This window comes from Limanda limanda, chromosome 16 (assembly GCF_963576545.1).
Source record: "Limanda limanda chromosome 16, fLimLim1.1, whole genome shotgun sequence".
Classification (NCBI taxonomy): Eukaryota; Metazoa; Chordata; class Actinopteri; order Pleuronectiformes; family Pleuronectidae; genus Limanda; species Limanda limanda.
Window position 1 is genome coordinate 16466015 of NC_083651.1, and position 26130 is coordinate 16492144.

The window sequence follows — 26130 nt, forward strand, 5'->3', positions numbered from 1 at the left end:
CAGTGTTTGTGTGTAAGTATTTAAATATGTACAAAACCTACAGTTCAAAAAAGTAATCTTCTATACAGTGTAAAAATTCAAAGACGTGAATCCAGCTACTTAAAAAATCACAGAGCATCATGTTCACAGGAGAAAAACAAAGTTCAGTGTTTTTTGTGTCTTAAAACTATACATGAAAAACAAGTTAGTCCTCGGTAGCAAAACAATAACGTAAAACAGAATCATGAGTAGCTTTCGTTGTCAATCCAAGACGTCATCCACTGCTTTTTGTCAAAGGCGTCAAGCTTGACTTTTCCGTCTTTGCACTCTGGAGTCTCCTTTCGTATCCGCACTGCGTTGTAACGAGGGACGCTGCTGTCTTGTTGGGAGCGTTTGAAGAATCCACACTGAGGGGAAGATTGCAAACGTTTAAAAAAAAAAAAACGGTATAATTTATCTTTATAAAAATATATGTATGCACATTGTAAACAACAGAGCGGAGGTGTTAAGCATGCTTGGCAGATTTGAACAGATCATTTAAAGCTGTAAAAGCGATGTCAGCGAAAACACCTGCGAAGCTCTGTTACAAAAGGCAGAACAAGTTAAGCCTGCTGGTGAGAAAGCACATTCATTTCTTGGCAAAATTCAGAGACACATATTGTACAAATGCCAGAGAAGTTGTAATAAATACATTTTTTTTAATTTGACACATACTGGAATCTACCCAAAGTTTCGTGGACATTTCCCCAGATAACCTGCCTCCTCTGCTTCGTACAATATGCGTCTAATTGAATTTCCCTGCAGTAAGTCAGCTGCTTTGGCCGGAGAGTGAGTCTGTTAGTGGCGGAGGGAATCACACTCCATGCTGACTGCTTGTTTTTACCCCTGTTCACAGGATAAATCAGGCCTCAGCAGTGAGTTTGTCTTTGTCAGAGGGTTGGACATGGATCTCTGCCTTGTGATATGCAGCATCATACTCGTCTTTTGTTGCTCTCTTGAAGAAACCACACTGAGGGGGGGGAGTAAGGGTTGTGAATGGTTAAGAGTGACACCAGTCAACGGCTGATAGGATTTCTTCTTTCAGCAAAACAACAGAAAGAAAAGAGGAAATGACTTCATCTGGTGATCCAGTGCTCAAACATCACTGGACAACAACCAGATGTTCCCCAATCATCTATAGAATATAATGGCTGCTTCATTTAAAAACTGAAACCTGAATAAATCCAGGAACCATTTTTAATATCAGACACAGACTCGGAGTCTCTATAGATGATCTCACAGAAGCACACACTTGATTCTTTCCATATTCACAAATTCAGATTAGAAATTGAAAGGTTTCCCATCTGAACTTTTTTGGATCATGTGGATCATTTGGAACCTGTCAGAATAGAGGTCTGATTTATTGATTATCTTCTGGGGCACTGATGTTCAAGTAGGAATATTTCATATCAAATTCTCAACTAATTTAAGTAAAAACTTTTTTTTTACTTCACTTAAATTCATCGATACGAAAATAAGCACACTTTGAATAAAAATACAGTAGCAGTTTTTAAAACAATTTCAATGCAAAATTTAGTTCTTTATTTAAAGAAAACTTTAAATAAAAGATTTGTAGAGATTAAGAAAAATATTGAAATGTTTCATTAAAAGGTTAAATACTGGATACATTTCCACTATATATACATTAATTCAGACTGTAGAACAGTGGCATTAAGTACTAATCACTGAGCTACATTTTATTCTGACGATCTTAGGTATTATAAACAGTTTATTGTAGAATAATAACTGTACCGCAAACAGTTGTAATAGTAGTAATTTTGGTTTACGACTAATCAAAAAAGTATGAACTCCCCCGCTGTGTATCATTTTGGACTCGCCCGACGTAAAGCAGAGCGTCAGCTCGTATTTGCGTCAGTTTGGCTCCAGACACACTGACGTCATGTGAACAAAGTTTTGTTCAAACGTTTCACTAAAATGTCGAGCCACCACTTCAATAACAACAGTTTACACTTCTCCCCCACCAACATGACACATCATGTAAAAACGGTAAGCTAATGCTAACTCTGTGTCTGGATGCTAAGTCAACTTTGTGTGTTACTCTTTCAGTGTGAAGAGAAAACACCACCCTAATTATGTCTGATGTTAAAATGAATCAATACGTTGTAAGTACCGTCACTTCCTGTATATTATTATGTTTATTTACCGTTTATTTAGATTAATAAAGCACATGAAGTGCACCTGTTGCATTGAGACTAATAAAGTCAACACTAATCAATCCCTGACTAATGGATTGGTTAGAACAGGTGCGATTTCCCTTTCCCCCCACACTTTTCATTCATTTATTCATTTTTATTTATTTCGAACATGTAAATAAAAAAAGAGAAGTTATACAAACAAGTGAAAGAAATTTACAGAAAACATTATTTTTTTCAAACATTGATGAGGAAAAACGCATAATGATTTAATCGACATATTCGAAAAGGAGTGGGAAGAAGTACAAACTTATTTCATCTCATCCCTTCTCCATAAGTCATTAAATAATAATTATCTCATACTAAACCATCTTCCTGTAAATATGTTGTTTACCTGTGCTCTTTATTTTTTTATATAATGTACAAAATATATGTAATAATATTAATAATAAAAAGGATATATATATATATTTATCAGATCAGAATCAGAATAAATACCTTCTGATTCTGATTCTGATGTGTGACCAAATAAAGAAAAAGTACAGTGATTGTCAAATCGCCTCTTCATCTTTTCTCTGATTGCAGCCTTAGTAGCCAACAAAAAAATTCTGCCAACAACAGTGAAGAAACTAATTTGAAGTTGGCTTTTATGGAATTGTGTTGCATTCACATGAGCAAAGAAATCTGCTCTGTTGATCTGAATTAGTAAAATGATTATCTAAGAATTCTGAGAGAAGTAAACATGTTTTTCTGAATTAATGAGATTGCTCAAATGTTTCTTCTTTTCATCTGAACAGTCCCAAAGGTCAGAGATGCCTGCACAAAGTCGACAAACTAATAATAATGTCATCTATATTTCTTAAAAACACAAGTATCTCCCAATGCCTCAAACCAAAATAAATCTGGATCAACCCACGCAGGCGGGACATGTTTGCGTCATAACTCTCAAAGCAGCTTAATGAGAGATTCTCTTAGGATTTTGAGGTACACTATCTTGTTTATTCATAAAAACATGAGCTGTTTTGTTTTTTTCGTGAATTTTTTCCCAAGTGAATGAAACACACGTCTGTTGCTTTTTTATTTTACTGTGCAAAGAATAAACCCTCTCCAACCTATTTTCTGAGAAGATTCAATAAGGTTCATGTTTTAACTCACCACTTGTTTTCTCACATTTCACCCTACATGGATGCTATGAGGATGAAGGACTCACCTTCCAGAGCAGAAACACCAGCAGAGCCAGGATCTTGATTCCTGCCAGAACAGCCACCAGTATGATCCACCAGGGAACTCCTCCATACTGAGCCACTGCACTCTCTGGAGACACGGCCAGTGTCACCTGTCATCAAACGACAAAGGGATTGAAACCAAACAACTGAGAGACTAAATATCAAGGTATACAACAAAGTTAAAATGTGTTGTAGCCGCTGAGCTGCTCACATCAGTGTCAGGGGTTGTCAGGATCATGTTCTCAGCCTGAGCGTGAAGCACGAGGAAGGCCTTCACCACTATATGTAAGGTCGAAACGGAGGCGTAATCCTGCGTTAAAACAGAAACACTTGTTAAGGTGGAAGTAGAAATCAGTAGGTCCTGCGTTATCACAGAAACAGGGATGATATGTCACCTCAATAAAGGTCGAGTTCCACAGACGAGACCTCAGCTCAATCGTTGTACCGTCCAGGCCCTGCAGGGGGCACTTGAGCACCACACATTTGAGCCCATTCTCACAGGTCTAGAGAAGAAAGAGCCCATTACACATCCAATCTAAAAGGAAATCTTAAAGAGAATGTGAATAATTCCATACGCATACTCACCAACACTTTTTTTTTCTCTAACAAAATAGACTTTTTTCCACCAGCTTTTCTCTGTTTCCTCTCAATCTCTCGTTTTGTCCGGGACACACTGGATTCCTGAAAGCATTATTAGTCTCAATATTACAAAGCCTTGTGCGTAGCGTGGTTTTACTTTAAGTACCTGAAAATAAAGAGGAATAATAGAGCCCTACCTGGATGTGTTTGAGATAGTTGATCTCAGACTCAGGGGAGCAGCGGACGTCCTCCTCTCCCGTCGCTGTGATATTCACCACATACAAAAGCCATTTCCCATCCTTGTTGAATTTGGGCCACTGAATGTGCAGTGAGGCTTTAACCGAAGGCGTCAGGGATTTCCACAAGTTGTTTATCTGCAGGAGCAATCAACCCAGACGCTTTTTACTTATTTCATACATTATCATATCAACATTGGATCCGCATCAGATGGATAAACTCACCCTGAATGTAAAGTTAATCAAGCTTCCGATCTCCTCCTCCGTCTTCATGGCACTTTCTCCTTTCACTACACCTCCAAAAGAAACCTGATTAGGGCTGGCCTCCCTGAGGAAAACAAGCAGATATTTTATAAGGGATACGTTTTCACTGTCATTTGTTTGTCTGTCTTTTTGTAAGCAGGATTTACATAAAAAAACGACTGAGCCGATTCCCATGACATTTTGTGGGGCATGACCCACTCTCTCTCTAGCTCTCTCAAACACTAGTTTCCCACGACATGATTCACAACAACAGACTTACCCACTGACGGACAACGGTAGTTCAATCACCACCTGAGCCTTTACTTTCACAGGGATTATATTTCTTTGCACACTGGTCCTGAAAGAAAAAGCGCAATTCTAACATGCAATAAATTGAGAGGTGACAACTTCCCTGAAAACACAGGATGATGATTGTATTATGACACTTTCACAATGTAGTCCGACACTATTCCATCACATGTGAAGTACATAACATGAAACTCGGTGAGTCTGTAGTACTTACGTGTGGAGCTGCAGGTCAATGTCAATCTCTGTAGTGTCGAGACTCATGCCCACCGTGCTCAGGATTATGAAAAAGGTCGTCTTGTAGAAAGAAGCAAAGACAAATCTTTCACATTTGAACAGCGAAATGTCAAAGTCAGGATTAGCAGGTGAACATGACAAGTCTGTACCTCTGAGTCTCTCTTAAAAGGATTTCCCAGCTCGCAGTCGGCCTGAGAGCCGTTCTGATTGGCAATGCAGATGATTGGCTGGAAAGAGCAAATAGTGAAATATGAGCAGTGCCACAAATAGGTCAAAAGTTTCACTCATCGTGGAAATCCTTAGATATGAGGTTCATTCTAACGTGCACTGTACTTACACACAGCTTTGACTTTAAGTTCTTTATGTTCACATACAAACTGCACACAGGTTATAATCACTGTGTTTTAACACACCTAAATGTTATCTAACATGATAAATAAAGCTCAACACTATCTGGCACCAACTAAACTCTGTCTGTAGCAGTGAGTATTTCAAACAGCGATGCGATTTTTTTATATTTATTATTCCCCCTCACTAATGGCAAAATTGTCTCTCCATTTTTCCCATGCAAGTCATACTTTGGTCACGAGTGTTTCTGTGGACTAACCATTGTTTGTTGGGAGCGGACTCCAGAATAAGACAGTGTATCTGGGAAAGTTCCCACCAGCTTTGCCTCATAGGCATCGTCTCCATTCATGTTGTTCACGGTCACCCGCAGAGCCAAGTCCTTCCTCTCGTAGTTCAGGTGAAACTCGGGGACATTGTTCTTGCTGCAAATACACAAACATGAACACTCACCTCAGGCTGAGCTTGGTGGAGACCAACTGGCTTGTGCTATGTTTTCAAATATTACAATAACTTATCAAAACTTATTTTTTAGCCACTGCCTTATAAACACAGCCAGGGAAACTATATGTTCTACTACAGATTGATGTACTATTGCACAACTATTGTAATATCCCATTTTAACCTGTTGGTGAGAAGAGTTGTAGCAGAACTTACACATGTAGTGGCGTATGCATGTTGTTTTGTCTGTAGAATAATTTGTACTCCATCTTCAGGTTACTGCGACAAATGTGATCACTTCCACATCCCTCTTTTACAAAGTTCACCTGCAGCAACGACAAAGCAACAACCAAACTTGACTCCACTGTAAACATGCTCTTAATTTCATAGTTAATGTTGCAGTCCGCAGCTTTACCTCGATGACTTCCTTGCTTGGTTGAGAGGAGTCTAAAATGGGCATAAGCTGAGGGAGGCCGTTCCTTGACTTCTGTCTCTTTGTACCCAGGATTTCTGCAGACACCTCGATAGGAATACTGCGCATCTTGTCCTTAATGTTGTCCTGAGGAAATCATAAACAGCAGATGTAGAATTGAGCATAATCCCGTAATGTGTTCAATTATATAATAAGAAGTTTTTTTTATTTTATTTATTTATCCATATATACCTAAACCTAGACTTTATATTCTTAAAAAATTATAAAGCAATTATCAAAAAATAGGCCGTTTAATAATGTAATATTTTTAGCCTCATAATGCCTGTAGGATAGGATTTAAAAATATTGTAAAGTTTGTATAATGTGTAATTGTTGAATTTTTGTATGCAAAATCTTGAGATTTTAAAAATGTATCTTGTGCAGGACATACAATTTACTGATGCATAGTATGCCTGAGAGTTTGGAAGAGTAAACAATATAAAGTATAAAGTTTGATATTCTGCACACACTACCAGTATCTTCCTCCAACAGCACAGATACACAATCTAACCTGCCAATGGGGTTTATCTTTGTGTTTTACCTTGAGTTTAGCTTTTATCTTGATGCACGTTTCCTGGTTTTGACCACGCAGGTCTAAGGTGCCGTTAAACAGATAGTCCGTTTCCGAGTGGGATTTGTTCAGGAACATCACCCTGGAGGTCAATCCCTGTTTCCTGCGATCTCCGTCTGCCTCCACAGAATAGCTGATAGCTGCAGTTTTGTGGAGAAACACGTGTAAGAAAGAAAGGCTGTTGTGTCAGGATAATAAATATTCTTTTACTCACTCAGTCTGGGGCTGTAAGATGCTGGGTTGGCCGTGTAGCTGAAGCATGCGTCCACTGTGAAACTGTGGATAGACCAGAGATTTTTTAATAATTTCTAACGTTTTACGCTTTGACTGTGAGTTCTGTATAATTATAAGAATATTACAGCACATACCAAATGCTGTTACCACAGGTTTTGATTGTAAGGTCAATTTCCCGCGGAGATATTTTGACATCTCTCCTGATGCTAATGATTGGTCGGGCCCTGAAAGAAAGGTTGTTAAATGAAGTTGTGATGGGAATCAGTGGGGTTTAATTTCACTCGCAATGTGTGAGGAAATAATTACCTGTAAATTAGAGCGGTGTCAGACAGAGAGCCCACAGCTAGGTCTGGATATGAATTACTGTCCAGGTCCATGTTTCCTGCCAGAGAATAACCAAATAACTGGAGCTGGTGGTCTTTTCCTGAGAGGATCTGTGGAGGAGAGAGGGAAGAAGCATACAGGAAAAACATGTTATATTTTATGTAACAAAAGAAATTGGTGGTTTTCTTAAATCAATATCTGGTTGTATTTTTTATTTATTTATAGTTATAACCACCATCAAGGATACACTTTCATCTATATTTGTGTGTTTGTTTGTAAGTTAGCAGGATTATGCAAAAACTATTGGATGGATTAGCCCTAATCTTGATGGAAGGATGTGGTATAGGTCAGGAAAGAACCAATAAAATCTGGGTGTGGATGCGGATCAGGTGGCGGATTAAGGAATTTACTTTCTGTAACAGGGCAAGATAGGTCTCTTTCACCCCCCGACATTTTCTTTGATTTCTCAGAGAATACTTGGATCTCAATAAAAGGAAAAAACAGACATGAATCTCAATATCTGGTGAATTTAAATGTGGTTTCATAAGTAGACCATTGGGTCTCTGTATTCTTGTTGATAATAAAGTTTATGGTTAAACTATAGAATATCGCCTCAATAAGTTTTTTTTACAAGGAATCATGTGCATTTTTATATATTAACCAATATCAGGAATTTTTTACTCCCTAATATCCGTACCGGCCTAGGTCCCAACAAAAATCTATATCTGTAGTGCTCTAGTATTATAAAAGACCCTGATCATCAATCATAACCTTCCTCAAAGTAATGACTGGACAGATCAATGAATGACAATGAAAGTTTCTCATAGAACTTAAAAAGGCTGACCTGTGCAGGGCTGGTGTCGATCCCCTCTGCAGAGCCGTGATAGATGTAAACTTTTCCTGCCCCGCCGTCGTCGTAAGGAGCTCCGACAGCAATGTCTGAAATCAAAAAGTAATCGTTTTCTGTAATGTGACAGCAACTGAGAGAGGGAACAAAAAATGAGCCACAAAGATGACAACTAAATTACCTGGATATGAGTCTTGATTGATGTCTCCAATGTTCCGCACTGCCAGTCCGAACATGGAGTCTTTGGTCCCATCCAGACGGATCGGAGTGATCGTCTCCCACCTCCCTGCCTTGTTGATGTACACGTACACAGCCCCGCCCACGTCTCTGTCCTTCATGTAGAACTGAGGGGCTCCTACAACTATGTCCTGCCATCTAGTTTCAAAGATGGGTGGTAAATATTTGTCAGTATCATACAGAATGTAACCTGATAAATAAAGAAAGGAATCATTTGAAAATCATACATTAGCAACAGACAGCGTTATGATAAGGAGTCAACATCTCACAGCTATACAAATCTAATTTTACTTGTATGGATGAATATCTATCCTCCAGTCAGATTAAATTATATGTATGCTAATAAAGGGTGTGAGGAATGTTACCCACCCGTCATTGTTCAGGTCAACCACAGCCACGTCGTATCCGAAGGAGGAGCCCAGCCCCGGCCCGTCCAGGGTGTGCTCCAGAGAGAGTCTGGAGGAGGCTTCCCCCTCTTTCTTCAGCAGGACCACAGCTCCATTGTGATTGGCTCGGGGTGCTCCAGCCACCACCGTCAGGCCGCGACCCCTGGTGATGCCGTGTCCCGAATCAAGGGAGAATCCTAAAGTGTGAGGGATGAATGTTGTTAGACAAAAAAACTTAAACTTGTTTTCTCCATGATTTGGAAAATCTACTCCCCTTGATGGGCAGTCATGAGGGTGAGTGAGACAGATTCACATCTCTCTGTGCAGGTTTCCCAACCAACCAGTAGGGGTCGCTAGTGTAGCAACACAAACACGTTTCATCTACAGACTCACCACAATATTTGCTATTTCATAGAAGTGATTCCCATACTTTTCCTATCATCCTCCTCTGTAGCAGTCAAACAGACCCACACCAAACTGATTACATTTCTGTCAACTGGTGACTGTAGAGGGGAGGATACTAACAAAAGGAGCCTTGTTGAAGAACATAACCTGCGTCTGTCTATGTAGCCATTTTCAGACAAGAACTGTGCAGAATTGAGTCAGCACATTGCACTTCGCATATGGAAAACGCAGCAAGAGTCCAGATCAGACACGTTACCAACAACAGGAAAATCTCCGGAGCGTTCAGGGGGGGTTGGCGTCTGGGTGTAGCATGCAGAAGGCAGGACGTGTAAACCTCACTGCAGAAAGCACATGGACACTGGCATCAACCCTTATCACCTAAGCTCTCGAATCTTGTTTTTCCAAGTTGACATCTTTATACGTATATATTATACATAGATACATGTATTATTTTTGTTTGTTTTTTCCGTTTGTGTCTGTTGCATGCTAGAAAGGTCATCAACAAGCCCACAGAGAATTCTCCAGACATTTTCATGCTGTATTCTCACAGGTGCTCACGCAGACATCCTCAGTCTGGACATTTTACTAGGTGGCTGTCAGAAAAAGCTTTTAAAAGTTTATTCTGTAAACTTTGTCCACACTGACGTTTTTTACTCACAAAAGACACAGGGCTCCTCTTTTATACTGACATAAGGCCTCACTACTGATCTACTTGAATATGTTGTCTTGGTTTACCATCCGACAAGTCTTGTTTAGCAGTGTTGCTTCCTCTTAGTTTACAAAAAAGTCGGATTCAAAGACATTTTTCACAGCAGGAAAAAGAATAACGACTAATCAACCATGACACTGTTCCCATGGTAACACCAAAGCAAAGCAGTCGTCTATTATGGTATAACTTACACCTGTGTCTGACACATCAAAATGACCGATGTGAGAGAGTTCAGTCAAGTTCGCTTTTGTTGAACTCACATTTTCCTTTCAATAACAGCACCCTGTCATTGTTCTGCACCAGTCTATTGCAACCTGGTCACATTTAGGGAAACACTCATTCACTGGAACACATAATGAGCAAATATGGACAGTAAAAAAAATGAAGCCAAATCATCTCGTTCACCCCCTGGTGGCTGTCGGCCATATACAGTAGGTCATTAATCCAGGCCTCCTCCCTCTTTGAGGATAGGAAATAAACAAAATACATGCTGGATCCCTACTGCGCAGACTACAGCATGAGGAAGGTGAAACTCTTTGTCCATATTTATATATACAGTCTATGCTTTGAACAGAGACTTTGTATTTGTATAACTGAAACAAAAGGAAAACCTCAAAAGTTTGCCTTGAGTAAACCTCAAGGCAAACATAAACATCCACACTCTAAAAAAAACAAAAACATGATCAGTCACTCACCGAGGTAGCTGTTGGCAGGTACAGGCACCAGCTCAGGGTTCCAGTACTGCTCATCTCCAACTTCATAGGGGCCGTCATCATACACGCCCATCTCTAGCAGTGTGTTGTTCTTCTGCTCCATTCGGACAATGCCTACACAGGTGGTGAGTGAGCAATGCAGTAGATGTTACCAGGTGTAAACAAGAAGGTGTTTTTTACTCTCAAGACTAAATCGCACTTGTTTTAGCAAGATTCCATCACCAGGTTCCCTCAGTAAATGCTGTAGAGTAGTTATGGTTAGTTAATGACCTCTCCAGTAGTAAGCTCCTGGTGCTCCAAACACTATGTAATGGTAGTCCTTGGTGAAGGTGGCAGCTAGGCCCTGCTGACATGATCCAAACATCTCGTGGCCTCTGGGTCGGCCCGCACAGAAGTTCCAGCTACCTCCGTCCTCATCGGAGGACTCATCGATTGTCAGGTCCTGACTCAGGACATAACAGCGCCCGGTGATGTCACGGGACTCCTGAGCGGTGTTCACAAACAACCGCCTCTGATACCGGTGAGCACACGTCTGAAATGACATAATACGGCTGTGTCTTAAGTTTGTACTTGCACAACAGATAAGACCACACTCAAGGTCTTTGGGAAAGTTTGACTTACCACAATCTTTCCTCCAGGTCCTTGGCTCTGAACCGTCACCCCCATCCACTGATTCTCCTTGTTCTCAATACGTACGTCCTCTGGTGAATAAGACAGTGATATGACAACTGGCACTGATTCTTGAATTCAATGTTGTGATATTTTATAACTTCATGACTAGTAAGCTGTTTTCAGACATGCACTGATCTTTGGATATTGTCCTGAAATTGTCTGGAGGGGAAAAGCCCCAAATGAAAGTGTCTGATTGAGCCCATGTGCCAATACAGCCGGATAATGTCCGTAGAATTCACTGCAAGCAGTTGGGCTTGTTGATGTTGACGGACCCAAATGGGTGTGATACACGTACAACGAAGAAATCAACTTAGAAAGACGAGACTCACAAACAAAAAATTTGATTTCATCTGAATGTTTAGGGCATCTGTTGTTGTGAACACATCTGACTGCTGCTGCATTCTTCAAATGTAAAACGCAAACTCTGGAAAGTGGCCGGAACCAATTTTGCCTAGAGTTCATGTCTGAAAACAGCTTTAGACAGATAGATTGACTTCTCACCTTCGATATCAAATTCAACGCGTTCACAATCATTGGAGAGAGAGATTTCACATTTATAAAGCCCTCCTGTGATGTTGGCTCTCTGTTTTCCTAAAGCTCGTGCTCTGGGAGCCCCGATCAACAGCCTGAAGGAAAAGAGAAATGTGTTATACCCAAGGTTATTATTTAAGGCATTAGAGGATTGAGTGATAAGGACTGAAATGTGCTTTTTGATGTAGTCACCTGTCATCGCTCTGACCAGCCACCGCTTCAACATTTTTTAAAAGGAGCTTTCAACAAGCTCCTTTTAAAAAATGCAGCAGCTTGTTGAATTCAGTAAGTGTATGTGAAAAGATCAACGGCGAGAGCGACTGGAAAGCACAGCAACAGCAAGGATGCAAGTTTTACTTTTTATGCAATTCAAATATTTTGGCTGCTGTCAGCAGAGGCATTGGTTCCACTTCTCTGTTTCGCTTCTTGAATGTGAAAAGAAAACAAAAAGTCTAGAAAAAAGCCCACAGTTTAAATATGAAAAGGTTGCATTAGGCACTGGTTTGACTCATTACAACGGAGCAGTATGGCAATCGTCTTGATTTGAAGTTAACAATTGTCACTATGTGTAACACTTGGGAACAATAAAAGCATCCTGCTGGCCTAATGTTTAAGTCCCAAACCATAAAGTCAAAAAAACATCCGTGATTCATTTCCATACCCCCCTCTTCCTCCCCCTGTTTCCTGTCTACGTCTAAACTCTCTCTATAGATATGCAGGGGCAAATTAGAAGGAAAACTCTGTCTGTTGTATGAATACAACAACATCCTTCATACTATAAGTAAATGTGATCATATTCTCTGTAAGACCTGCTAACATGCTAATATTCAGCAGGTATGTTTATCATGTTCAAAGGTTTATTTTAGTCAAAGTACATTCAATGCTGATTAGATTTGCAGGTACACTATGTCCTGGACAACCTAACAAAATGTTGACTTAATGATTGCTTCAGCGTTCACCAGTTATTCAAATTAATTCCTGGAAGGACATAAACGTGTGCACCAGATTTCTGACTCACAAACGTAAGAGAAAATTGATTGAAAAAGGAACCTGATTAAAATGGATTTCTGGGAACTGGTGCCAATACCGATATTGAGGAGGGAACATTTTTGGGATATGGATATATTGAACATCATTCACATTAACAATTTGGCAATGACTTTTAAGGTGTCATTATCAAACCCTTATGACAAAGAAATGTAATTCATGCTCCATATTTTTACAATTTAACCATAAACTAATGATCAAAAAAAAGAAAACAAGTATAATCAAATACATAGAGCTTGAATTAAGAAAACAAATTATTTTTTAAATGCAAATCTGCATTGTTTCCTATGTAAAATAAAATGTTTCATATTGGCCTAAATTGTCAAACATAAAGGCATATGCTGATATGTCTGTGAAAGGCTCATATTGCGCTTCCAGTCAGGCTGAAAAAATTTAAATTGTAATTGTAAAATTAAACAACAATGCTTTCAGAGCAGATCAAAAGTTGATAAGGTCTCAGCCAGACTTACTCCTAGGTCCTTCCTTCCATTATTTTATGTTAGTAAATTTAACACAACAGATTTAACGCTGTTTCCCTATGTGATTAATGCACATATTACCTATTCTGTATGTCATGGAGATGATTTACGTGTAGCTCGTGAAAAGCATGCAGTGTTCGATCAGTCTCTCAAAGAGCGTCTGTATTTTGTGATAAGGAACTAGACAGAAAACTGTCGTCCATGAAAGTAGAACACTGTCCTGCATTCTTCACAGGGCAAGTGAGCACTGAAGCAGACAATCTAATCTGGAGGGAGATCAGTGATGTGCTCATTCTGCCCAATTTTCACTAAGTGACCACAGCAGGAAGAGAGGATCTGTTTCAAGTGTTAGTAATGTTAGCTACCACTGGGGTCACTTGCTTATTTTTAACAGATTGTCAACCTCTGTTTTTGTACATTCAGTGTAGGTCCAGACACAGAGCAGAATGAAATAAATCTCCCAGTTTATGGGAATACAATATCTGCAAGCTTGACTTAGATCTGCTGGTTAAGAGCTTGAGAAAGAAAGAAACTTGATGAAGCATTTAGTCAACTAGCATCAAGTCTGGGCCAGTGATAATTTGCGCCAGGTATGGTTATGCCTTTAAAACTGGTGACGTGATTTCAATACATTTATGATTGCATGCCTTTTGGTGTTACTCGTGATAAACATCTGGGAACAACTGGGACCTAATTGAGAGCTGCACTGATAACAACTTACTGACAGCTCTGAAATGTGGTAACAACTTGCAGATTGCATTTCCACACTCAGACTTGTGCAGGCTATACAAGTCTATTGTAAAGAGAGAAAACCGGAACAGGGCATATTTCCTGTCAGTGGCAGGTAGAGCCATAGTTCATCCGGCACTTCCGAAACTGAGAAAATGACTCAGCAGCAAAAGTCCAATAATCTTAGTGTCAAAGAGGAATCACCATATAGTAAAAATCGTTTTCAAATGCATTCAAAGATCAGTTTGGTTCATGGTTTTGTAGTGGAGCTCTGAATTGACACGTTTGGCACTCGGTGCACAACATAGCCAATTGCAGTTGGTCACGTTGTTAACAGTACATTAACATAGTAAGCCACACACTGTAGTGTGAACTGAGCAGCCTGCTGTCAGTGTAGGACATTTCTCAAAGGACTTGGTGGAAATCCTCTTCACGCTTCTTTTCCTCCCAGTGACTCTGCAGTTCCTTCTGTCACCCTCCTATTAATCTATGGCAGCTTCGTGGCTTGTTATTTGCTAAACAAGGATTCTCCAGAGGAGGTCCGATGTCAGACTGAAGACCAAACTGAAAACTCTCTCTCCAAACAAAGCCCAGTGTGATGCAAATACAAGCAGCAGCTTTCACCAAGTTGGCTTAGATTTGACATTTCAGCTTTCAGCCCAACATGCTTCATCAACTGATCTCAGCTGACTCACGGAAGAAACTATTTGCTGTGTCATCAGAGAGGCAACCTCTACTACTGTGTATTAGATATATTGTAGAACACAGCAACACTATTTCTACAGCTTCAGAGAGATACACATGTGCATTAGATTTGGTAGACATGTGTGTGGTATCAAGCTATTCCTACAGCCAGTTGGCTTCTGTGCTTTAAAGGCCATGGGACCATATTTTACATCCAGGAAGTGCCAAGTTGTTATTCTCATCCAGTACTCATGTAGATTATGTGTCCTTGCAGCGCTGAGAGTCGACATGCAGGGAAATGTCCCATTTATGAAGACTTTGTTACACAGGTAAAGAAAATACACCTCCAGCTGAACAGCAGAGCTTCTCATGGGAGTGACAGCTGTAGAATTTCGCGAGTAACTGAGGGTTAACATTGACATGTACCTGCTACACACCAGTCTGGTAAACATGAGAGAGATTTGAAAAAATCTACATTTGAGTATTTTTAGAAGTTTACAATTGATGAAATGCTTGCTTGTTGTTCAAAAATAATAGAATGTAACTAATACATATATTTAAATTAAGCATGAAGTGAAATACTGTGCTCTGCTGATACATTGGCTATATTTGCTCCCCATGGATGTTTCTGTATTGACAAATGGGATTGCAAAAGCTATATCTGAGTTAGAGGTAGAAAGTTAATGTAAGAATCTGAAATCAAGGTCCAGGTTTTTTGGTTGTTTAAGAACATGGTAGAAATGTAAACTGTAAAGTATTGCCCTCTGCATATGTCATATAAGGAATAACTCACTATAGCTGTTTTCAAACATGGACCGTACTCTGAACATTTTCCTGAAATTTTCCGGAGCGGCTGAATGTGAGAACGCAAATATCCGAGTCAGTGGTTACGGATGTTTTTTCCAGAACTTTACCTGCCTGTCCTTTCATAAAATGTCTGAGTGAGTGTGAGGGAGAGCTGGTACTGTCTCCTGAATACTCTCCAGGCCCCACAACTCGCCTGAATGTTCTGAATGTTGTTGTGATCGCGTATGACCGATAATCTCTTGCAGATTTCTTCATTCATGAAAGACAAAGTCTGGAAAATATCCTGACTGAAATTTCTAGACATTTTCCACAGTTCATGTCTGAAAACAGCTTAACTCAGACGTTTTAGAGTTAGAATTATTTTTGAGTGATTTTTATATAGAAGTCTTTAACGGAAACATCTTATCTCCTCTGGCCAGAATCAGCCAGGCCTCAGTGTGAAACCACTTCCCATCATGCCTTTCACTGCAGTGTAAATGTTAATACACGGTGAAGGGTGTGGGTTTACACAGTGGTCTCGCTGGTCTTTGTTAACAGATGTGTTCCAGTCTTCCACAGCTGTGTACTCACAGCCACAAGAACTGATGCAGCTGTTCTAACTGTTTCAGTTTACACACACACAGACTGGGGCTGACCTGTGATTTGCTGCGTATACGTCACATAAGGAACCATGAGTATCCACTACAAGTAGAGATCAGTTACTTATAAATAATTAAATTAAGTAAAAGTTAAACAAAGACTTAAAAAGGGATTCACCTGCATTTTATTCAACTTTTTCTAAGCAACACAACAAGTTTGACTGAGATCTCTCGACTGATGCGTTGCCATCATCAGGTTACATGTGCACAGATGGCTCGGCATGTCCTGTCAAATGGCCTTTTTCTCTGGTTTCATTGAGAGGATGGTATATCCACATCATTAACTCAACACATTATTCATGGCAGAGGCATCCAGTTGCCACATTATGTTCAAACCTGGATCTCCTTGTTTCTTCCACTCAAAAGAGATCAATATGTGAAGGAAGGCATACCAACACTATGAACAATGGGAGAATCCTGGCTGTGTTTTTTAATCAACTCATAAGAGCATGAGTTGGATAAATAGCTTTAACCACAACATTGAATTGCAGCAATAGAGGGGGTCTGAGTTTAGATCGGAAACTGAGGGGATGAACCAAAGGCCAGTTGTTGTTTGACGTAAAATAAATTTGATCTATCTCATCACATGTGTTGCTAGCCGTACAGATTGTTTAGAAATGACTGTAAAGGCCAGAATTGCTGTCTTCACATAGTACATTTAATACTCAGATGAATGTAAGCAGTGCTAGCCAGTAGGAGTTTACAGCTGCTGGTGATCATCATCAAACACATGTTTCTATCATAGAGGAGGGACAGATGTGGAGTGTGTGATTCATTGCTGACTCGTGTTTTCATGGGTTCAGAGTGCCACAGTGGTCAGTGCACTGGGCTATTCATTCCCTAATTCTATGTGCTCCATTGAGCTTTCACTTGACTTGTCTGGTTGATAATCCCAGGGTCACATGAGGATTTGGAGCCGACATCATGACCGGGCAGGGGGAGCGGCTCTTTCTGTCATACTTTCCTTCCATAAAGCCATTCTTCTGGAGACCCCACCCGACCAGTCAATGATAGGCCAACATCCAAGCTGCTTCTTGTGTACAGACTACTGGAGAAAGTTGTCCCCAAGCAGCTTTTAGTTGTTTTATATACACGCAGCCCAGTATAACTTCATTCAATACATTCAAACCTCAACTTTGCTCTTGGCAGCTTTTGCACAGACCAGCATGGTAAGAGGGCAAATCTTCACTTCCATCTTACTTTTATTGGCTGAAAAACAAACTATCAGGCCAGTGTCACATTTCGAACCTCTGTTTGCACAACAAATATTACGTTCACTTTCACAACTTTCACTCTTTTCACACTTTTCAATACCGACTGATTTTAAGCTGGTTTGTATTTTTGCAATCAAAGTTCTTTGTGAACAAAAAAAACCCTTTAAAAAGCACATTTTCATATGCAGCTCCCAATCGTGTGTCAAGGGAAAATGTGCTGCATCATGAGCTGCCTTTACGCAGCAGACAAAACAGAAGTGAGATTTCAAAAAGATAATTCCACAGGTTAAGACTAATCTGTGAAATCTTTTAGAAAAAAACGCTGTTATCAGGGATTTTCATTCCTGCTCTCCGTTCCTCAACATGCTGCTGCAGGGACCTGTGGCTGCTGACCAGTGTGTAACACAGCAGCTTTACCCTGTTTGCAGGCTTTGACATGCCAACCCCTCTCCTCATCTTACCCCCCCCCCCCACACACACACACACACACACACACACACTCTTGGTGTGGCAGGAAGATCAGGCTTGCTACACAGACATTTTTTTCCGCATCCTCAGGGCTAGCCAAAGGAAATGGTTTACTGTAGTGTATGCATGGTAGCCTCGACAAGCATTCTTGAAATACTGCTGTTTACTTTTGCTTTGGCCCAAACTTAAAAACTCTCTGACCTGTGAACTACAGGTCACGTACACGTGAATGTCTAAAATGACTGAAATATGTCACAGCTGAGCACAGGAGGCATCAGTCAACGGGTCTTTGATATTCATTTAGAGCATCTATAAAGACTTTTCATTCATCCACTCTCAGTGTTTACATATACAAGTTAACAGTTAAAACCATTGAGTAAAAAAGCACCTGCTAAGTCGCTAAAGGAACTTTAGTAGAGCTGCCATAGACGAGAGGGACATAGTTTATATTAACAGGATTACTAAATAAATAAATAAAAACAAATATAACTGAAATGAAAGAGAAAAATCATCTTAAGGGAAAAGTGTGAACACAACCACTTAAATAGGACTGCTGCTGTGACTATCGATTATTTACTTTAGTTGATTAAATATCTAAAAATAGTGATTGCAATGTTTAATTTGCCTGTTTTGTCTCATCAAAAACCCAAAAATGTCATGTTTAAAATGTTATAAAATTAGAGAAAATCCTCACATTTGCACATCGGCTCCAATCAGCAAACTTAAGACAAGTTTCTCAGTAATAACTTTTAAGATAAACCAGTTGTCATCATTAGAAAACTATACAAGCGATGAATCGACCCAACAGTTGCAGCGTTGCACCTCTCCTCTCATTGCTCTCCCTGTTTGTCCTCACACACGCATTTGCATGACACTTCTAACCATTGTTGATTCACTTGTTGTGCTCTCCGCTTCTTATTCAAAGCATCGCATGGAAACAGTAGAAATCCATTGAAGCTAAAGAACAAAAAGTCGCATGGGCTATAGGAGACTGTTATAAAGTTGCTTTCACGTGTTGCAATGCTGTAAAATCACTTTACTCGTCTTGCAAAGGCAGAATCCTTCCATCTCGTGAATGTTCCCTCTCCAGGATAAAACCAGATTATTAGAATCCACGTTAGGATTTGTTGAAAAGTTAAGGCGCAGTGCCCCGAGCCTGCAGTGTCAGGTGTCCCTCATAGCTGAGCTGCACTTTATCTACCATGCTGAGGATTTTCACCTACACTTAGAAACAAACAGCAGTGGAGATGGAGGCTGCATCACTTACATTCTTTTATCCGGGTTGAGCTGCCGGTGCATGGCGAGAGAGAAGCCGAACAGGCTGCCCGGTTCCCCGTCTTTCCTGACGACATGACCGGTGTCCAGGTTGAAGGCGAGCACCGCAATTGTCTGCAGGAGATGAACAATAAGCAAAGAGGAGACCGGAGAGAGTCCTCCGTGCAGCAGCATGGCGGAGCGGTCCAGATGTGTCCACTAGTCCGGAGATGAGAGCCGTTGACCCCGCTGCTCCTCACCGCTTCAGCCGCTGAGGATCCACTGGAGGCTGCAGCCACTCGTTACCTCTCCCGGCGCTGCGCTGCTGCTCCACAGCGCCCCCTCCGCTCAACAGGGCGAACTTCACCGACACGCAGATCCGCCTGTTACAATGACAGAGCCATTTATACCACTTCACATTTTGAGAATTGTCATTGAAAAAAATTTCAAAATGTCAAGAAGACATTTCCAAGATTTGGTTATCAGGATTAGAACTCTGAAGAGGTTCTGCCAGAAGGAGAAATTGCACAAGTTTAGAAAGATGGGACACTGTCATGCTCTCAGCATTTCCACTTAATTCTCAAAATGCCCCAAAAAATCTTCCTAATTGTTTTTCTTATCACGACCCTATGACTCTTCAATTAGAGTATAATCAGTTCAATGATAAATTAGAAAAATTCCATCCGATCATCAAAACAAAGTTCTATATCCCAGGTTTTCATCTTCCTCCACATTCCTCCATGATGAAAATACCAACTACTGTGCCAAACCAAAATCACATGACAGCCGCACAACACCTATCTGCTTTTTTTTCACTCTTCATCTATGGTGTTAGCCTGGGAGGGAGATTTAATCACTGACAGGTCAAATGTCCCTAACCTTGAAATTCAGGGTCAGAGATTTAAAAACCATGGGACAACGGTCAGTTTACGCATTTTAAAAAGGTAGAAAACACAAACTTTAATGCCACAATTTAAAAAGCTATGATTTCAAATCTGTACTTTTTATTCATAGATACAATATCATGAGTGAGAGAGCAAGGAAAAGAACAAATGGAACATGCAATTGCATATAAATAAAGGTTACTTGAGGGTTGTAGTCGGCTGGAAGTAAATAAACATCAAGTCAGGAGTTCAGTCAGCTGGACAAATACTGTAAACCTCCCAAATTCAGACAGACATGGAGACGAGCAGCTGTCGGTTCCAGGGTCTTTTAAAGTGGTCTGCAAGTTTTATCTGTAATCTAACAAAATATCAGATTATTGTTATAGTATTCTGTATTTGAGGTTTTTCATCTCTCCATACAAAATTGAATAAAATATTAATGTGTGCGTACATTAGTAACAGCTGCTGAAGAACAGATTTATAAATAAATAACTAATCACTAACGTCATTCAACACACAGGAGGTCTGCAGTGACCTCAGGAGCTTTCAGGTTTGATAATGTTTTAGATATACACCTGAAGGGTTATACTTTAGTGAGAGATGAGGACATTTTCTGATCCTTCTGGTTTAAAAACATTTTCACAAACTGCTTAAGTCTGGAAATGAAGCTGTTTCAACCCACAACAAGCAGTGATCTGAGCTGGTGTGTGTGTGTGTGTCCTGCTCCAAACCTGCAAGAAACATTCATCATCTTCATTGTTTCTCAGTGTAGCTGCTGGTGTTTGATGTTGGTGTGAAGTTTGAGCCAGTGTGGGCTACAATCGCACAACAGAACATAGCACAATGTGGCCATTGTTGAAGTTAGGAAGCCCTCTGCATGTGTGTGTGTGTGTGTGTGTGTGTGTGTGTGTGTGTGTGTGTGTGTGTGTGTGTGTGTCTGTGTGTCTGTGTGTGTGTGTGTCTGTGCTGGTGTGTGTGTCGGCAGGCAGGGGCTGGTGGGGTTGGAGTGGGGGTGTGGTGGCGTCTTAACCACATTCCTAATTGCAGCAAATGACTTTGGTTGAGTGTAAGATATGTGAATGGAATCTCTGTTGCTGTGGGCTCAGTGACAGATGCATCACGAGCCTGATCACTGAAGTCAGACAGATTCTCTAGCAAATGACAGCATCAGCTCCCTAACATTCACAAACCGCTGGCACAAACATGACTTGTTACCACGAGTCATGACCAGTACATGACCAGCATGGGTTCCAGACACACCAATGTGTCCACTCTGGCATCTTTTGAAAAAAGGGTGAGACAACAGATTTTAACTAGTAAATGTGCACGTGCAAGCATGGATATATATTGATATTGCATTTTTTAAATCATAAGCTGTATAGATTATATATGGATGTATGGATGTTCTTCAAAAATTCCTCCTGTTGTTGTCCTCTATCCTAAATCCCTGACACATTTTATTCCGAACTACTGGACAGTTTCTTAGCTCTATAGTCCTGATTTTAGCTCTGTTCAGTATCTTAAGCCGCTCGATCTAATAAGCTGAACCCAGAAGTAAAGTCTATCTTCAGTGTGTTTTCCTGCAGCTCATGTAATGGCGTTAACCCAATATAGCACTAATTACAGTGCATACCTCCACAGAGGCCCAACAGTTCCTTACAATTCAAATCAGCTGCTATTCCCTGGGAAATGGTAACAATGTTGAAAAGCCCCCCTTAATGTTAAAGAAAGTAAAACAACATTCCTGGATCCGTCTCCTGATCTGGATCCACGCCAAAATTTAATGGATCCGTCCCCGGCTCAGACCGCATCCTTCCATGTTTCATGGAAATCTGTTCCGTTGTTTTTGTCTTTTATTTATTATCAACAAACATAGAAACAAACCAGCAGACAATATACCATGTTTAAATTATGCCTCTCAATCTACTTCAAAATTTGTGTAAAATATTTAAATGGCAGATGGACACATTATATCACAGATATGGCCCATGTAGCCAAAGCTGTTGTATAGGAATCTGATCTACAGAGACATTCTTCTTTAATTTAATTTCATGCAGAACTGTAAATCTCTGTATTTTCTTCTATTGAGAGACTTCTGTCTGATCAGAGTGATACACATCATTCAATCTATCCATGGTGAATGAAGAAAAAAGGTCAAGTAGCTTCCGTCTGTGTTTCCTTGTGAGTGAAAAGGTGCGTAACTGGGTCTTTACCTGAGTTCAAGCAGCCACATAAACAGCACTTTCATGTCCACTTCTGCCCTGGGTGGCTGCGTAACATGAGCTGAGAGAGGAGGTGAACATGCCCGGCCTCGTATTGTCTCAGGCCAGTGGGAACAGAGAGACTGGGGGGGGGACTGTGCCGGTCGAACAGGTGGACCCCTGCAGGTGATGGGACCCTTCTTCATAGATTAGCTGCACTTTTGTTCGAACAAAATGCACACAGACTTGAGAGAAGTCTGTTTGGCCCTGCAGTCAAATCAGTGGTGAAGATATTAGGTTTCACTAGAGAGTTTAAGCCCTTTACACATTTCACTGGTTGAATTATTGGGAGAAGTTAATGAGTTAAAGGTAAAATTAAATGACACATCCAATATATATTTACCTATCAGTTATGGAGCCTGTATTATATTGCTACATTACGATTAGATTTGTCTTTTACATGTAAAGCTGTTTTTCGTATCAATGTTTTAAAGCTACAGACAAAGAAACATAACTGTAGTCTCCAAACTTCCCATTTTAAATCTTTTAAATTTCATATGCCCATGCAGAGAGGCATAGATCCAGTTATTGTCGATGACTTAAATCACACACATTTTGCCACTTTCATGCTGAATTGTTTGGTTTTTGGAGCCGCGAAACTCAGATCCTGTTCAGACAGAAGGGCCGGCTTCTTAAATTTCGCCGACGACATAACAGAGACTGATGGAGGAAACCAAACCCAACAGTTATCAGAGAGGCAAGGAAACATGTCCAAAATGCACAGATGGCTTCGGCAAGTTGCGAATGTGCCACGCCACAAAAACATAGTGATGACTGCAATGCAGTGTAAGTCCAGTCTGATTTCTATTGGCATTTATGTAGACATACAATGTACATTCCATGCTGTTGTAGTAACACTGTTAGGATTTAGTCTATTTTGCAATGTAGACAACTCACACCCTCCTTGAGAGAGATGCTAAGGATAGCAGCAGTGTTAATGGTTGGGTTTCACAGATTTGCTGCCTCCATTCATCGCTTATTAAGTTTAAGAAGCTAAAGAGTGGGTCAGAAAGGTCGGTTCCTTAAGTTTCAGTGCAATGAAGCGCTGGCAGAGGAAACCAAACCCACAAGTTATGGGGGAGGCAAGAAAACGTGCTCAAAATGTACCGTTGGTATTGACAAATTAAAAGACGCGTTTTAATTTTGGTGCCTTGGAATAAAGACATATTGATTACCATATCTGACTGATAATGTCATTCATACAGTTCAAAGTCATGACTTGTTGACCTGAATAGCCATAGTAAACCTACAATGACACTTTATCCTGCAGCGTTGTAAACTCTTTGAAAGAAATGAGTGGTATCAATGTAATTCAGCAATATACCTGAGTAAAAGTAATTTAGTTCAAATCAAATCATCTTGCAGCTCTCGCACTGAGTGTCACTGAAGGGTGGGGATACTGAGTGGCCATAGAAGCTGTGTCTGCATCAGTGGCTGCGTTTAGCGCAGCTTTAAATCGCACTGTGTGAAAGTGTGAGCAGCTGATCCTGTCCCTGTTGTGACAGTGGCCTGGTCCTTTGTGGAGGGACCATCCGCAGTAAATCTGCTCCACTCCCCCCGCACAAAGGACCTCTTCCATTTATGGCTCCTGGGTGGGGGGTGTGCCGCTGAATCAACAATGAGGGGTGCAGGACCTTGCAGACCTCTCTGAATTCTTTCTCAGGCAGGCTGCACAGATGACACAGGGAATTCTGGGGATTCCTTTATCAGAGCCCGCAAAGTGCAAAATCATTTTTGCTTTAGGGCATAAGAATGGCCACTGACATCTATTATTTTGTCATGGCGTCTTATACATTAGAGCTTTTACATGAATTTCTTATCTTCAGATCAATTCTAAGAATGTGAAAGATCGCGGTCTATAACAGACAGTGAACCTGACTCATGGAACAAAATACAGCCCATCCTGAAATTAAGAAGGCTTCCAACCTTTGGACATTTTAGAAATTTGATGTTAAACCTTCCAACTTCCAGTTGCAATTGTTTTATACAATTGAATTATTGTTTTACAATTTAGGGCTCCCATGTTGTTGTTGCTTTTTTCTCTCCTCTTTCTCTGTAATTTAACATTGTTTTAAATGAGGGTCCCCATTGAATGATTTCTGAAGTATAAATGAAGGTTGTATGTATATAATTTATTAGCAGACTGTAGATAAATCTAACATTACAGTGATCTTCAACAGAGACTGGCCCATTGTGGAGCATCAAACTTTAACCTTACATCTGTTACGAGCTCCAAACTGAAAACTTCCTCTCAATTGTTATTGTCTACCAGCGCTCGTCATTAAAGCCTTTGTTGTTAAAAATAGTTTCTCATCAGGGAAAAAGCCGCCATGACTAATTCTTAGGAAACACATGCTCGATCACGAACACCCCGCTGAAGGTCTCCAGCTTAGACTCCGCTCGTGTCCGGAGCTGTGCAGAACAGGCTCAACCTTTCTAACTGAGAGGTCAAGAAACAGTCGGTAGATCATTTCCCTGTTTTGCAAGAAGCACAAAGATAAACGTGTACAGATGCTGCACATGATTTTTTTCATTTACCTCCTCTGTGTCCTGAGCTTAAAAACATATGGAAACATAAGAAGAACGGATAAACCGCCCACTGTTATGTTGGTTTTGTTTGAAAACATTTCAACTTTTAAGCCGAAGCTGAAAATGTTCATGTGATTTTACTAAAAGGGTGAGTTGCCAAGGTGATGAATGCTCCAATAGACCCAGCAGGAGCTCAGTGGAGAGAATCCACCAACAGCCTAATCACTCTACTGAGCCAGAAACCTGCCTGCGTTAAACACAACACGACCATTACTGCACCTGCTGACCCTGAGTGCAGAGTACAGAGCAGAGAATACAGTACATGATGAAAATTGGATTATCTGTTTTACCAAGGTCAAAAAAGGTATATTTTAATATCATTTATATCGATTAAAATCAGTAGACCTCCAGCTGTGTTACACTGAATCCTCATCTCAGCTACACATCTGAAAAAAGTCTTCCCCCTTACGAAACCACATTAATATCTGCTGTAGATCCAGATTTTTATTTGGATCTGTGAGCTGCAACATGCAAATTCACCACTAGATGTCACCAAATTCTACACACTGAACCTTTAAAGTTATCTTTATAGGAATCAAATCTGAATTTTTAAGGGCTCCGTCTAATATCTGATTCACTCTCACAAAATCAGTCAGTAAATAAATTAAAAAATCTTAAAATATATTAATATCCCTGGCAGAATATGGGATAAGGCTGCCATACTCTGTCAGAACAGAAGCATTAACTTTGAAATACTGTGGCATCGACCAATCGGGACCAATGAACTTCTTCCATCTTACTACACATAGACTCTCACATAGAGAAAAAGAGCAAACAAGACTTTGATGTTGAAAACCAAAAGCGGAAGAACAAATGTATTTGTACTAAATCTTTTTGAGTCTTGCCAACTTCTGTCAGTTTTCCTGAAGAGATCATTAAAACATCTTAATCATTATCATAGTTCTTTTTAGGATTTTAGACGATCAATAGGAGTTTGTATCTAAATAAATATGTTAATATCCAGTGTAACATATGTCTTCCACCCTCAGCCTGTCTTTTTCCAGTATAAATACACAGAAGACACTGTGTGGTCATGGAGTTCAATCTTGAGCGCTTCTACTTTATTAATTAAGCAATAATGACCCTCAATGCTCACATCGATGTCAGCTGCTGTTTATCTTTTGAGTCTCTGCAACAACAAAAAAACAACATAAAAAAATAAATAAGAAGATGTCCAGTGATCAATAACTC

The 26130-nt window shown here is 40.2% G+C and overlaps 1 protein-coding gene across 1 annotated transcript; it reads right to left on the minus strand.

Moving 5' to 3' along the window:
• Positions 1–161: 161 nt before the first annotated feature.
• itga6a (integrin, alpha 6a) lies at positions 162–19258 on the minus strand. Its single transcript, XM_061088105.1, has 25 exons — positions 19219–19258; positions 11856–11980; positions 11304–11383; positions 10953–11214; positions 10665–10796; positions 8839–9052; positions 8414–8607; positions 8230–8324; positions 7368–7495; positions 7196–7285; positions 7042–7103; positions 6798–6967; positions 6200–6343; positions 6001–6110; positions 5606–5768; positions 5148–5225; positions 4979–5058; positions 4736–4813; positions 4438–4540; positions 4174–4350; positions 3983–4078; positions 3793–3900; positions 3609–3707; positions 3382–3507; positions 162–386 (listed from the first exon to the last, which is right to left on the minus strand). The coding sequence occupies exons 1-25, from the start codon at positions 19248–19250 to the stop codon at positions 222–224; spliced, it is 3111 nt and encodes a 1036-aa protein (XP_060944088.1). The 5' UTR covers positions 19251–19258; the 3' UTR covers positions 162–221.
• Between the last annotated feature and the right edge of the window lie 6872 nt (positions 19259–26130).